The sequence below is a fragment of the Atractosteus spatula genome, chromosome 13, assembly GCF_055471065.1.
Source record: "Atractosteus spatula isolate fAtrSpa1 chromosome 13, fAtrSpa1.hap1, whole genome shotgun sequence".
NCBI lineage: Eukaryota > Metazoa > Chordata > Actinopteri > Semionotiformes > Lepisosteidae > Atractosteus > Atractosteus spatula.
Window position 1 is genome coordinate 26,438,526 of NC_142718.1, and position 15,762 is coordinate 26,454,287.

General features: G+C 37.8%; 1 protein-coding gene across 1 annotated transcript in view; it reads left to right on the forward strand.

Annotated features, from left to right (window-relative positions):
* Positions 1-15,762, forward strand: part of chn1 (chimerin 1) — a 57,677-nt gene continuing 41,915 nt past the window's right edge. The window contains exons 1-4 of the mRNA XM_088930266.1: positions 1-67; positions 333-459; positions 11,696-11,734; positions 11,931-11,986. Of these exons, the coding sequence (XP_088786392.1) occupies positions 441-459; positions 11,696-11,734; positions 11,931-11,986 (114 nt within the window). The 5' untranslated portion in view covers positions 1-67; positions 333-440. The remainder of the gene's footprint in view (positions 68-332; positions 460-11,695; positions 11,735-11,930; positions 11,987-15,762) is intronic.

Here is a 15,762-nt window from a genome sequence, read left to right on the forward strand (position 1 = left end):
GGTGGAGATGAAGCTGGTCATGTGGTAAAACAAGATGGCGTCTCTAAACCTGATGGATACAGTGTGAGTAAGTACTGCATTTATTAGTACCCAGTAGCGGTAGTCTTTGCTCCTTATTTGTGGTTTATCCTAGTTAATGTATTGTGCATTTGTGCATTACATCTTTAAAGATCTTATCAAACTTTTCATGTATTTTATCTTCATTTTGCGTTAAATATAAGATGTTTCCATTGTGAAATGCCCTTTTAAAAATATGAAATAAGATTTGCACGTTTTTATTGGAAAATTAGTTTTGTCACGTCAGTGCCTTTTGATGTTGTCTTTTTTTGTAGAAGATCAGTTTACTTGTACAAGGTCTCGTGAAGGACGTGAGGCTGGGAAGTTATCAATGTGTTTGCGGTGAGAGGCTTTGTCCATACCATCGGAATCGTAGCAATAAAATGGCTCTAACAGTGTTTGGTAAGTTAATTGCTGTCTTTCCAGCCTCCGGCTATAAACATTAGGAATTTTTCGGAAAACGTTACCTTTTCCTTTTGCACGAACTAAGTGAATGTGTTGCTACTACACTTGAAAATGCATGGCTTTATTTGGAATTACGCTGTTATACTGTGCAGAAGTCTGCTTTCTGGGCGTGTTTCTCGCAAATTCGTATCAGTGTGTAGTGTGACAGCAGCTCCTTTGTAGAAGTTATAGTGCTAATATGTTTCTCCGCAGTGTACGAAGATCGTAATGCGCTAATGCAGGGGAATGGTTTAATTGAAAATAGCGTGCTTTGTACTTTAATCTTTGAATTAATTGGGGGGCAGCTTTTGTTATCGATTGCTCACCATATATTAAAGCAGTGGCACATTAGTTATCACGAAAATGCTAAGTCACGCAAGCTTACCAGTCAGCTTACTTACAAGCTTACTTTCAATACTATGTAACAGGACAATAACTTTAAATGCTTAGTAAGAACAAGATAAGAATGTGTTATCTTGAACCTTTTTATTCAAAATCACTGGATTGCAAATTGTTTTTTATCTGAAGTTTGTGAAATATAAAACAAGTCTATACTCCTTATTCTCTTCAAATTTGAAAAGTTTGACATGCCCTAGTTTAAATTATATGGCAATAAAAGAAAACGTGCAGAATTTGCCATGCAAAAATAATAAAGACATCAGAAATGTTTAAATTTGGCTTTGAAATATCAGACCTAAATATAATAATTAAACATGTCTTTGTCCCAATATTTTATGTTTGAAGACTAAGAAGACCTTTTTCATTTTTCTTCTAATGAGATAGTTCATGAAATATCTGGTATGAGACTACAGCAATAAATGATTCAATGTCTTGGAAGTATATATTCTGAAATCTCAGGATTAAGCAAACAGTGCAAGTCAGATAATTGGTATAACATTTGAAGGTTTGTGCAACTTCATAAAAAAAGTAAAGATATTGTCTAAATAATACCGATTAGGTACCGATGCAGGTATCAGTCTTGCAGGAGACTTTGATGTTCTGTTTTGTTAGCATTTTTAGTAAAAGCTGAAACAAATGTACATGTGAATGCAAAAACAGGGTTGTAGTAAAATAGCTCTGTGTCTACTTTCTGCTCCAACTATCTCTTCATTATTTATGTACTATGCAGTACTCTACTTGCTTTTACATTTGTGAGGAGACTTGCTATCATTAGTCACAGGCTGAAACAAGTTTAAGAAGGTTAAGACACCCTTAACCTTGTATATGTTGTCATACTCTGCACCCAAAAATCACCAACTGTTTTCTTACCTGCATTGTGTAATTTTTTCTCCTTATCAAGCACAAGCCAGAACAAGGAATGCTAATAATATATGCAAGTCTAGTTTTTGCAGTTTATACATAGGGAAAGTACCACCTACAATTTGAAAACTATCGCCATTTGCACAGACTTTTGCCTGTATTGACAAGCCTTGTAAAATAGGCATTTTGGGATATGGAAAAACCTGAGTGGTATCTTTGGCTACCTTTGGTACTGCAACCTAAACGCATCCAGAAGAAGGACTGTTCAAATGCTTTCAACTAGACACACGTGACACACACTAGACAAACATGTCAAATGAATATCCTATAAGTATTTGAAGTTTATAAAAAGAGGGATACTCAGTGCTGGTACAGGAATTCAGAGAAAATATTACAAAACTTTGCATGAGTCACAAAGTAGAGGACTTCACTGTAGTCCGTCTAAGATAATTGTTCAGTGAGCTGCTTCTCGGGGGGTAGCAGACGGCAGCCATCTTGTCCCAACTAACAAGTAACTAGATCATAGGAAGAGCTCAGAATTGGGGGTTGGGGTGGGGAGGATGAGAGCAGGAAATGAAGGTTAATCCAAGTTAAAAGTTAAGGTCATTTGTTGTAGCCAAGCTGTCTGTATGACAGGAAACCCAGAGCTGCTGACAATGGTATCAGATGTTTATATCTAAGTTCCAACTTTGGAAAACATTTCAATGAAAATTGTGCCATTAGCTTAGCTGAGATTGTAAAGACGTGTGACATTCACAACTCATCAAAGCAAATACTTTTCTATTGTAGCAACTTAGGTACGCCCTCAGATGTATCGAGTATCACAAATAAACTATCACTTTGTATTGTATGTCATTCAACGGTTTTGTATCTAGATCATCTTGATTAATTGGTCATGACAGATCGCGATACACTTGAGTGACTGTTGCGTAAGCACTAGATCACTCTTGAGAGAGTTGATTGGGCGCAGATGATGTGGTTAACCTGTTGAATGCCAGGGCTGATGAAGTTTAAAAAAAAAGACACAAAGGAACTAGTATGACCTGCACATCAACAGAACAAAACATTTGTGCCATCGATATATAGGAGCAACACGTCAGTTGGACCCAGGTCCTCTTTTGCTCTTTTGAACATCTTACATTGATCACCCTGATGGACATCAGTAAGTGTAGTGCAGACATGCAGAATAATATGTAAGCTGTTCAGTACAACAGGCCTATTGATTGGAGGTTCAAGTGTTTGGGAAGGAGTGTCTAGCTGGTACACTTCTCTGCAGAGAGTGATTGATGGTGTTCTGACTGCACAAACCTACATTGATCAAGTTCTGGAACTGCACTAGCAGCCCTTCCTGCAGGCTGTGCCTGATGTGACAAAATGCCAGAATGATAGCGCATGTCCTAATGCTGCTCCTATAGCAACGACTGTCTTTGAGAAATCTGAGTTAACGCCACGGATGCCCTACTTGCCAGACGTGAGCCCCATTGAACCTTTGTGTGACGATCAGGGATGAAGCATGTGATCAAGGGTTCACAGACCATTGAACAGGGTAGGGTTGTCACATGTCCTGGTTTTCCCAGGATTATTTCTCTTTCTGAAGCATCCTTCCCAGGAAATCTGTAATACTGCCTTGGACATTAAATGTTCCTTATTTCTGTTGGATCCCTGATATGAACTTTAGCATCCCTCATTAACGTTGTACATGTCCTTTTCACATCTTCTTGAATGGTGAGCTATCCTGCTCCCCATGAGGTCTTGCAGACTCTTTTGTTAGCATACTCACACATTATTACCAAACACGGTTAGTTCTCGCATTCGATTAGATGTAATGTACAGAGGAAACAGGCGATATCGGAATCATCTACACTCTCCCTTTTAGAATACTTTCAGAATACGAAGGCGCACAGTGGGGTAGAATTCTGATAGATTCGGATGGAGCCTGTACACAAATGAAGAAATGGCTGGAAAAACAGATGAAGATGAAATGCTTGCTAAATGCTTTCCTAAAAATTCTCTCCAACCACAAAAAAAAAGGCATTCATGTAGCATTAAAAAATAAAAACATCATTTTCACAAGGTTACATTTATTTTTATTTATTTTTTAAAAGTGCAGTAGTCTCTGAAATGAAATCTAGGACATCTGTTTAATTATAGATAAGACCTGTTGCAGTAAGGAAAGACAGTTTTTCACTGGGAATTCTTTTTGGTGTTCATTTTTTGAAGGCAGAGGTAGCAACCCTAGAACAGGGTTGTGGTTGTGCTCGTCCAGGCTGGAGCAATGGCACAAAAGCTCACAAAGCAGCATCTGCAACCTTGTGCAAAACAGTTTGCATTGCTTCCCAGGGTGGCCGGCTGCACATGTTACTGACTTGTGACTTTCACAGTAAACCCCCTGTTGATCAAGCTTGTTGAGGACACATGCCAGTTCATTAAGTTGACTATGTCATGTTTGTTCAATACAATCTCTGGATCTGCAACAAAAAACCTCATACCATGGTGAATTTGTTGCAGTTATAAGTGATATGTTTTTAAACGTTCGTGTTGCCAGCTGTTTTTGCTATACTCCCCCTGATTTGCAATAGGCAGTTGTTTTTTCACAGTGTACCCAGTGATCTGTACTCGGGAGAATGAGGAAGTGTAGGCAGACGCCTCTGACTGGCCTGTATTTAAGCCACTCACCTTTTAACATGTGACGGGTACCCCAGAGCCCTACTAGAGATTCTGCACCGATTAGAGGAGAGGCGCATTCCTCCTGGACAGCACCACATGCCTGCAAGTGCCCAGGAGGTCACTGGGAGCACTGTGTTTCTGAGAGATGAGAGCCCTGTCTAATTAATCTCGCTCTGCTCTCTGCAGCACTCAGCAGTTCTGCATCCTAATTACGGCAGGGTAACAACAAGACCCAGGCTCGAACCTGTGAACATAGAGCTCAGCCTGTGCTTGCACTTGTTTTGGTTGAGCCACTCGGGAGAATTTTGCCGAAAGCATTTTATTAGATAAACCTGTCTCTAAGAAATGTTTACGTATCGACAGTGAAAGAGTGCCTCTTAACTTCTTGCTGGTCTGTTTTTAGAGATAGTTAGATTGCCTCACAAAAGTATTCACCCCACCCTAATAATGTCTCATGTTGATGGATTACAGATGTTCGCAGTTTATTTAAAATGAACGTTTTGTGTTCACGACTACAGTGATTATACAAACTGAACACTGGTATGTGTGAAGCAGTCTGAATCTGGCAAAACCCGCAGTGGAAATATACAAAATGAAATGTACTGATTGCAGGCTGAAACATTCAGCCTGTTAAGTCTTGATTTGATTGAAACACCTTTGATTGTAGTTTTATTACTTTAACCAAAAAGTTCAATTTTTGCAGTGTGTAAAAACAACAAACTCACCATGTTTGTACAGTCTGCACTCGACATACTTTGTTGCAAGCTCCATAAAAGGTCCAAAAGGAGTTTTTTTTCAGCTCCTGTCACTTATACATACCAGCTAGCTTTATGCAGGGACTGGGATATTGTTAATCTATGAGCATGACTCTCATCTCAGACATCATTGTGTAAATTATTTTGATGTTAATGTTGGCTTCAAAGTGGTATCTGTTTTGCTTACCCAGGTTTGTGAATACATCTCTAAATCCAATAGAAATATTACGGTTTCCTTGACAAATACTACTTGTTACCTCTGCTGCAGATCACATTGGAACATTTCTGCAGTGAAATGTCTGCTGCACAGTCTGTACTTATAATATCATATATTAGATTATCGTGAGCAGGAAGGACTGCATCACGTCGCAATTTTCACAAACTCACGACAACATTTCACAAAGTTCACGATTTTTTTTGTTTCATTTGGAATTTGTAAAATTTTGTGATACTGTCAATTTATTTTGTTACAGGGATTGGGACTACAGTTCTCTTTAATGTTGGCTTCGAAGATACATAAACAGAGGCTGTTATAGGAATTTTGTGACCTTTGAAAGAATCATTTGCTTCCAATTTAGATTTACCATAGTAAAAGAGCTGAATATGTATCCCACTGAGAATTTTCTGATTTTCTTTTAAAATACTTTGAAGCTTATTTTTAGCTTTATCTGTTTGGAATAGGTTGCGTAAATTCTAAATAAAAATCCTATATGAAAATTCCATGATTGTTAGCTCAAATAGCAACAGAATGTGGAATCTTTATGGTGATAATTATTTTTAAGGCGCAGTTTTGGAGGAACATGACTAAGTGTGTAGGAGTGTTATGTTACTGTTTAACCAATAATTCCTTTACATAGCATTCTGGGAATATAGGATGACGAATATTCAGTAGAGATTTTTCAGATTTTGGTGATGTTGTATTGTGTAATTAATTTGATTTCTTTAAATGTGCTGTGATAAAATGCAGGGGTTGCATAAACAATTCCCATTTTTACACTAAGGAATTGAAAACACTAAAATATAGCATCCAGAATTGGTGAATAGAATCCTTCCAAAATAGTAAAAAGTACAGATACACCTTTTCCCAAGAACAGGAAGATGTACTGTATGAACACTGTATCAGGACACCAGAAAAAGCACAAGTTGCAAAGAATGAGCTGATTGCATGAAAATGTTCAAAGAAAATTTAAAATCTCCCATTGCAAATACTGGTTAAAATGCTGCTCCATAGAGCCATGTCAGCAGTTTTTATTGGGTCATCAGTATAAATTCAGAAAAAGAAAGGGGAATAGCACAGTGTTGGTTTAAATAGATGTATAGCAGAAGTTCCTAAATGTTAGTTTTACATCATTAACCATATTTCCTTAGAAACAGGAACATTGGTAAGAAACACAAAATGCTTTGTGGCTTCTGTCAGGAGTCTCTGTGCGTCATATAATGTTGACATGCAGTTCATGGCCTTATTACCTTGTTTGCATTTTTTATGCTCTGTTTATACACAGGGGTTTTAACTATCCTTTCCAGCAGACAGATTTAAGAAAGTCAAACATAACTGCCTCTCTGTTATCCTGCTGAGATGTGCAAATTAAAAATCTTCCACACTGTCATTTTTTTTCCTTTATTGTAGTTCACAATACGTGTAGAAATCACATAGACTTCAGTACTAAAATGGGCAGTATGTGTATCTCCAGAGGCAAAGTATGAAAGCTTAAATGTGATGGAATGCTGGTTTTGGTATTTTTAGATAGTCATATGTGTGATCCGTTGGGAAGAACAGAAAGATCGCTTTTAAAGTTTTTTTTTTAAACCTCATTATTCTTACTTTTTCCTAAACCATTGACATTTGAAAAAATAAATACAGTTTACATTTGAAGTAGGAGGCTGCGTTGGCATGCATAGGCTCCTAAGGAACAAGTAAAGGTTTATTCCATGCTGAAAAGAGCATTCTCCACAGCTGAAATGTGTTTCTTTTCTTCTCCTTTCAGCAGGGAATAAACCTTTACTCTTTTTCCTTTGCAATTTAGATTTGGTTCTGTGGTACAAGACCCTTAACATCTCAGTCACAAATCACCAAAAAGGTATTGATCAGTTTCTTTTGGATCGACAGCGACCACCTTGTAACCTGAACTCAACGGGTTTCAGAAACTAAGAGAGGCTGGATCTCATACGTGCTGGGATGGGAGACTGAGGAAAACTAGGTTACTGGTTAGTGGTTAGTGGACCAGTAGGTGGCGATCTGCCTTCAACACCAGAATTTCCTGTCCATTTCTCTGGTATGCTGACTATGAACAGTGTGCTTTAAGAGATGCTGTGTTTTGGAAGAGATGTTAAACTGAGGTCATAGGAAGATCCCGTGACATATCATAAGTGTAGTGGTTTTACCCTGATGTCCTGGCTCAGTTCCGTTTTGATTGGTACTGTCCGGCCCAATGTTTTCTCCTTAATTCATTTTATTTGGTTAAGTAAATTCCCACTTCTCCGCCTGGTCTGCTGTGCTACTTTGGGATAGAAACTACAGTACAAATGCAAGGAATTACTAGTACTGTAACTAGTAATAGTAACTGTAACCCTTTAATTTGAGTTAATAATTCAATGATAAAGATCACAAAACACCCAGTTAAAGATGAAATTAATTTTTCTTGTATAAATAATTAACAGACAAGAACATTCTAGGAATTAATACAGTGGAGCAAATTGGAGTTTTTGTGACTTTGAAGGGTTTCAATAATGAAACCGATTGTTTTGCCACCAGGAGACACTGTTTTAGTGCAAGGAAAACCTTTACATCTACTGGTAAATAAAAAGAGTAACCATTCGTTTTCTGCTCAGAACTGTAAGTCTTTTTTCTGTATCATTAGTACTTTTATCAAAAGAAGACTCCTAGAGTTTTATTGTAATGAGATTGGTGCTTGCACATTGCGGGAAGGCCACCTTGTATGCTCCAACAGATAAACATTGTTGACAGCTGAGAGCAGTAATATTGAAACTTTGAACACGCAGTGAGCAGTGTACCTGTGAATTGTAGTCTTGCTGTCAGGAAATGCTTTGATACAAACTCTGGACTGGCTGGCTACTGCTCTCATAGTCCATTCAGTAACTACAATGCTTTGTTTTTCATCTTCACTGAAAATGCTGCTCACTGCTAATTCACTTTCATGGCTGCATGTGAAATGTAAGACAATTTAGTACATTTGCTCTCTTATTTTAAACGTTATTAGTCTGCTTACAGTTCTTGACTGTTTTTTTACTTGAAGTATTAGAAGCTTCTACTGTTGTGATTAGTGCTGCTTCACAGCCCTCTGTATGGGGTTTGTATATTCTCCCCTGGGTCAGTGTGGCTTCTCTGTGGTTGATTTGATTTCATCCTGTAGTCTAAAGACATCTTGTCCAGGTTAATTGGCATCTCCAAATTGCCTTACAGTGTGAAAGTACTGAATGTACTGTACATATGCTCTGCAATGGACTGGAGTCTCTTCTAGGGTGAAATCACACCTTGTTCCCTGTGCCTGCTGGATTAGGCTCCAGCTCATCACAGGCTTCAACGGAAAAGATGGTTACTGATGGACAAATGCTTTTTGCAAACGTCTGCTACCAGGGGTAGGCAACATTGGTTTATCTAAGGAACAAGAAATCGGGTTTATTCCATGCTGAAAAGAGAAGAAAGAAAACGCAACGTTTCAGCTGTGGAGCCTTCTTTGGGTGAAGAAGGCAGCTCCACAGCCGAAACGTTGAGTTTTCTTTCTTCTCTTTTCAGCATGGAATAAACCTATTACTTGTTCCTTTGCAGCCTACGCATGCTGACGCAGCTACCCACCAGAACTATTGTTTTTTCTAGACAATACCATTACAAACCTTCTATCTTCCAAACACTTAGAATACTGAATTGATTTTTGATTTATTTAATTGGCCCATGTGCTGTAGATCACGCGTTTTAATTATGTTATACCTGGAAAATGAAATGTTAAATAGAAGAGCTAAAGTTGCCACAGTTGATTGAGTGTAATTTATACTGAACGCCACCAGGTGGCGACTTAATTTTATAAATGTGCCTTATTCAGCTGTTTGCTGTGCAATAATAGTAATAACGATTAGAACGATTGTAAGTGGTTGCATTAAGATGTAATCAACTAAGTATTTGAATTAAGTTATTTAAGTTGGTATAATACATGGACTGTATGTAATGCCATTAGTTCTGCCAGGTACCATTTTTGCCATTATTTTTAGAATGTAATTTCTCAAAATGGTTTTCAGAAGCATCTTATTTTCCAGAAAATAATTGTTGGTTTTTGTAAGTGTGTGTATAGTTCATGCTTGTATTCCACAGTTGTACACTGATGAATATTAAAAACTTTAGTTTCATAACTAAAGTTTCATAACTTGTCACCCAAGATAAAAATACATTAATAAAAGGGTGCCCTCGGCTTCCAAGTTTGTCTTGGAATCTTTAAAAACTATATCAAAACTTTAGTTTTTAATACAAGAGACAAGTTTCATAACTTGTCACCCAAGATAAAAATACATGAATTAAACGGTGCCTTCGGCTTCCAAGTTTGTCTTGGAATCTGCTGGCCTGCTGGCCTGACGTGACAGAATACAAATCTCAAGCATGCTCCAGTTCAATCAATCAGTCAATTAAATCAGTTTATTTATCAAATGCACAACAATACAGCGTGCAGCAGTAATTGCTGGCAATGAAATGTCTTTTCTGCGAGCTCACTGGGGGGTATAAATCACAAAATTAAAGTTACAAAATAAGGTTACATAATACATAATAGTGATCAATGTCTGGTGATTAATGAAGGCACAGAGCGAAGAGTTAAGGATGAGATGGCAACCTGTGTGAATAGATCCAAGTGAAGAGCAGCTGGAAAGGAAGAGGACTGTACAGTCTACCTCGAAAGGGGATCAAGGTGTAGATCCAGGATTCATGCAGGGTGACAGGAAGATGATGACAGAGCGCTTAAATTGCGCAAAACAAAAGTGACATGCAGGCAGTGTGCTGACACGGGAACAGTGGTGTGTAGGGCTACAGTTATTGTGAAACATGCTGGGAATAGGATTGTAGTGGGAGTAAGGGGAAAAGGTAAGTGCACTTTAAACAGAAGACCATCACAGATGAGCGTGGAGGAGGCCTTGTAAGGTGGTCAGGGACTTCGTAGTTCTGACCTCTATAAGCAAGTCACGCCCCCAGAGAAGGGTAGTATTAAAGGAAGGGGCTTTAGAAGCGAGACCAGGGAGGGAGGCTAGTCAATGAGATAAGTGAATAATTTACATGTAATTGAAAAGATTTTTAGGATTTCTGATACATTGACACATACCTCTGTTTGAACTAGTCTTTTTTTAGCAGTGTTAATGGACGGCCATAGACAGGGTATATGAAACTCTTAATTGCTCATAAAAAGAGCACGATAAAACATGATAAACTGAGCTAAGTGCGTTGAGCATGCAGTCCACCTGGTTTTATAGAACTTATTAGGATTCCTAATGAGCAAAAGCATAGAAACATATAGTAATCTTGCCCATTTAGGTGAAATATTGGTTCAAATAAGGTAATTAAGTCCAGGATGGAATGAGAATCAGACGACACTGAGTCCCAGGAGTAGGAGATATTTGGCCAGATGGGTCAAATGGCCTCCTCTCATTTGAAACCTTTCTTTGAAGTGAATATTGGCGATCTCCGGCTTTTTAGACCTTTTGTAGACATGTTGGAAGTAAATTATTTGTGCTGTGCATCCATCATAATTTGGAAAATCTGATTAACCAGTGGAATTTAATAACTCCACCTCTGAGTTAAATGCTTGTTGTTGTGTAATATTGGGGTCATTTGTGCATCAAACTGTAGCTTTTTGTTTTACAGTTTTCCTTGATTCATTCTGTTGCTAAGGGAACCAGCTCTTTCAGTGTTTGTGGGCTAGATCTGGAGCTGATGTCATGAGAGCACTGGCGTTTTCAAACTTCTAACAATAGGGGCTTTTCAGGAGGAGACATTTCCTTGATGTATAACGTTTACAAAAAGTAAATTGCAATCTGCATTGCAGTCAGTCAGTTTGAAAAAGATTTTTGGGTACGTTTTCCATCTGGTCTATGTGTGTGTCCAACAAATGGTGACATACATTTGATGCTCACAGGTCTTCGATCATGTTGATGGGTTCCTGCAATCTATAAACAAAAGCATAACTGGCAGGATATTTGGGATGCAATATAAAGGCTGTAAAACTTGGAAAGACTTAAAAAGTTAAATGCTAATCATATTATAATCCATACTGGGCAGTACTTGGACTTGTGTTTTCTGCAAGTAAACAGATCTTGGCTGTTCTTTATTTAATGGACCACACAACCTACAAATATCTTGAAATCAAGTATAAAACATTGTCTTGTATAAAACTTGTCTGATGTAGTTTGACACATTTAGTGAATTTTGTTCAATCCCAGTGCCAAACAGTTTGTTTTGCAGCACTACATCATTCATCTATGCAAAATCCTTTTTTGTAATTTGTATGTCTTTATTCTAGATAACGATGAATATAGACCACCTGTGTGGAAGTCTTACTGTAAGTATCGCTTAATTTAATTTCATGGTTTTGTTATTGCTTTCTTTTCCATTGTGAAGTAATGTGCACGGCAGTGTTCAAGGAGGGAGGAGTTGTGTTCTGAACTCTGTTCAGAGAGTTTTTCTTCTGTACTTGAGAGCACAGAAGAAAACCTCCTGGCTCAATTACTGACCGTTTTATCCTTTTTGTACGGCAGTGTACCAGTTGCAGCAAGAAGCACCGCATCCCAGGCGGGTCACGTGCATCTGTGAGGTGAGTATGTGAGGAGTATGGCCACTGGTCCAATTATTCAGCTTTCATCCCTGTTCTGAGCTTTACGTGTACAGTAAGAGTGCTGTTGCCAGTCACTCGCCTTCCGACTCCTCTTCTGTCTGTATAAACCTGAAAGATTAGGCAGGCCGAGTCCACCTCTTGAATTCCACAATGCATTGGAATAATTCAGCTGCCATTTATCATTGTACCATGTTCCCTTCCCCCCCCCTTTAGGCCTGTACATTTAAAGGGTCTTCTCGTAATTATCATCTCCCCCACAAAATAGGACACATCAGTCAAGCTAGGACCTCTCATGATCCTAGTGTTTCACTGTGGATTAGCAGATTGTTGGCATGACAGTAGCCTCAGCAGAGGAACAAGATGTACAGCTGGGGTTGCTTTTGCCTTTTTAAAAAATAAAAAAATGGAAGCGAAAATTGAGGATCTTTTTTTTTTAGTGGCTGTTGTAATTGTAGTGCTCTAGACAGCTTTCAAAGAGGACTCGGAGCTGTGTTGCTTGGTTAGCTGCAGGACAGGCTTTTGCTAGTGCCCTGTCAGCATGCCTCAGCCTCTCACAGTAGAGCCCACACACTGCAGGAAAAGAGCAGATCTATCTCTCGGCCTGCGGAAGCTTCAGCTTCTCGTTTTGCGAACGTCTCCAAAGGGGCCCAGACTGTACCTAATGGCCTCCACTGAGGATTCATTTGAGAGCAACAAACTTGCTGCACTTGTCACTTAAGCTGGTTGTGAACCCCGTAATCCAAGGGTGAATAGCTTGAAAGGATGGCAAATTACTCCAACTCATTTTATAAACTCTGCTCATGTGGTTTAGAGCTTAAGACCATGAAACCCCCACTTGTGGAATGTTTATGCTTCCAAAACCTTTTGGATCCAATAAGTTATTTTTTTAATGACCCTACCAGTACCAATGCCAATGAATTTTAGAAGCCTAATAAATGCGATGCCTATTTTCCTTCTAATTGGCACTTTTTAATGCAAGTTGTCTTAATCAGTGATATTTTTTGGACTCTAACATACATTTGATCAATACTAGAGACCTGGCTGAGCCGCAACGAGAATGTACTTATGGTAGAGGATTATTCCTCAGGTTTTGCCTACCAACAGAAGTTCTGCTCAGCAGAGCGAGGAAGAAGCTTGCAGGAGCTGATTTGAAATAATCAGAGGATCAAACAGGACTCTTCATTTGAGATTGTACCCCCTGCTGTCTCTAGTGCACCGCCAGAATGTTTCATTATAATCTATGGATCTCCAAACCCTCTCCTCTTTTCTTTCTGAAATCAGTGGTGTCTATCAGCATAACTCCTTAAACATGACGTCTTTTTCCATGTCCTGTGTAGAGGACCTTAGTATGAATGCTGACATGAGTCATGATTCTCATGCTTTAACTCTCCAATCTCTGTTAGTTAGCGAGATTTATGCAAAAAGTTATAGGCCATACTACCCACTCCTACCCTGGACTTGATAATTCCCCCTGGTTTTGATATGCAGAATGTTTTAATTGCAGGTTTAACCCTGTTCTATAATTATCCTGTTCTTTCTGAGTAATGAGTACATGCTTCTATGAGGCACACTGCTCATTATATAAATAGTTGGTCTTGAAATTCATCAACTAATAAAATGTTTTTAGAAACTTTGTTTGCTTCTATTGTCTCGCACCAGTTAATGTTAAATGTGGGTTGATAATTGTATTGATACTCTTACTCGTGCTTTGGACTTGGTAGTGTAATTCATTAAAAAAAATCTCTTCTAAAAGACTCTTCTTAATGAAAACATAACGTGATTTAAATGTCTTTGTCACATTTGGTGTTTCACATTACAAGTACATTATCTTGCGTAGATGGATAATGTTCAAAAGTTAAAGGGTATTTTTTTTCAGAATGATCAGCAGCAAAATACTCAAGTTTTATCAACAGTGACTTGAATATCCCAACTTTACTTTTGATTTAATGAAATTTTGCAAATCTGATATTCACACTGATTTTATATAGTTGTCTTAAAGATGATGTGTTTACAAACGGGAGTATGTAGAACAAAAACAGATATTACAAAGTTTAAACAAAAATATTATTTATTTTCTGAGGTAATTCTGCTGGATCTACTGTAGTTATGAATACCTTCATGCGTGTTCGATTCTTATCAATTTAGAATTTAGGAAATTGATCCTTGAGCAGTCGGTGTACTGTAATTATTACAGCAGTGGTTAAAGAGAGCTGGGACCATTTCCAGACAACAATGAACCATTAACTTAAAGTAAAGTATTATATCCTGCTGTTGTAAAATATACATTTTTAGATTTGTTTCTAGCTTCCCATACCTTTTTTAGAGAAACAGAAACTGGTTTTTAATCAGTTTGAAATACATAATATAGAAAAGTAGTAGTTAGTAGTTTTTTATGTTTAAATAATTAATTAGGTAAAATCTTAGCTAGAAGGAAGGTCCTGATACAAGTTTACTTAGCAAGCAAATTAATAAAAGTGAATATCATGGTCGATTATCAGGAATACATGGTGACGTGCCTTCTTTGTTCCTCAGTGTGGTTTCAGCAAATAAACAACAACTTAAAAAAACTGTTTGCAGACGTTTACAGTATGAGTGAATACCTGGAGTTCTGCCTTTCATGGAAACAAAAAACTAAGTAACCTGGTCTCTCAGAGAAATTTGGTCCCCAGATACATAAGACAAAAGTGCACAAGCGCGATGGGAAAAGTTGTTTCCAATGATTATTGATTTGTGTGAAATTGTAAGCATGTAAAAAAATGTAAGTATGCATATTTCATGAGAAAATAATGCTAATTATGCATAACATTGTTAATGTTTTAATAATAAAGTTTAATGATCTGAAATGTGCAGCCTTCTCTACAAATTCCTAGTTAAATTCTAGGTAACTAAAGTTATACTTGTATATACTCATTAATAGATGCTTAATCTATATGTGGTTGTATCTGCGTTGCTTGTTGGCATTCTGCTTTTGTCAGAATTTAGAGAAATAAACCCTAACTCAGTCTGAAGGAGAGACAAAGTTATGGGGAGGTCTATGTTTCTTATACAGTCAGGGCAAAACTGATGACAAACAGGAAGGAAACTCTGTATACCAAATTATGTACCAAGATATAAAGTACGTCCAAGTTTCTTTTGCCTGGTGGGTACCACACAAATGAAATAAATATTCCCATTACTTGTGTAAAAACACAGCCCCTCTTCCTAAATTTAAGGTTAGTGTCTACAGTGCAAAAACCTGGTAGGTTTCTGTCCAACAAGGGCCAAAGCGATGGATGTAGGTCTTGTTAAAGATGGTATTCATCACTTGATGCTCCTCACAGAACACTGCCATGCTTAGTGTTACAAGGGTGTGGGCAGTAAAGCCAGTTTAACAGTCTCTTATATAGCCTAAATTGTATCTACACTTAGGAATTATTGGTCACCATTTATAGCGGAGACTCCCTGAAAGTAAAGGATGTACTTTTACAATTTGGTTTTAGAGCTCTCAGCATTTCTCCTAACTGGTAAGTAACTGCTGTTACACTTTGCTTCTGTACATATGACTTTTATTTAAGCATCCTGTATTTAGAAATGGATAATTATTACAGTTTAGAAATTCCTTTTATTTGGCATTTTTATCATTTTTGTCTCTGTCGCTTTGAAGTGATTTGGTGAAAAGCACCGTAATAATTACTGATAGATGGCAACTTTTTGAAATATCACTCTGTTAAAATGCCCAATCTTAAATATGATTTTTATAGAATAGCTTCAGCATG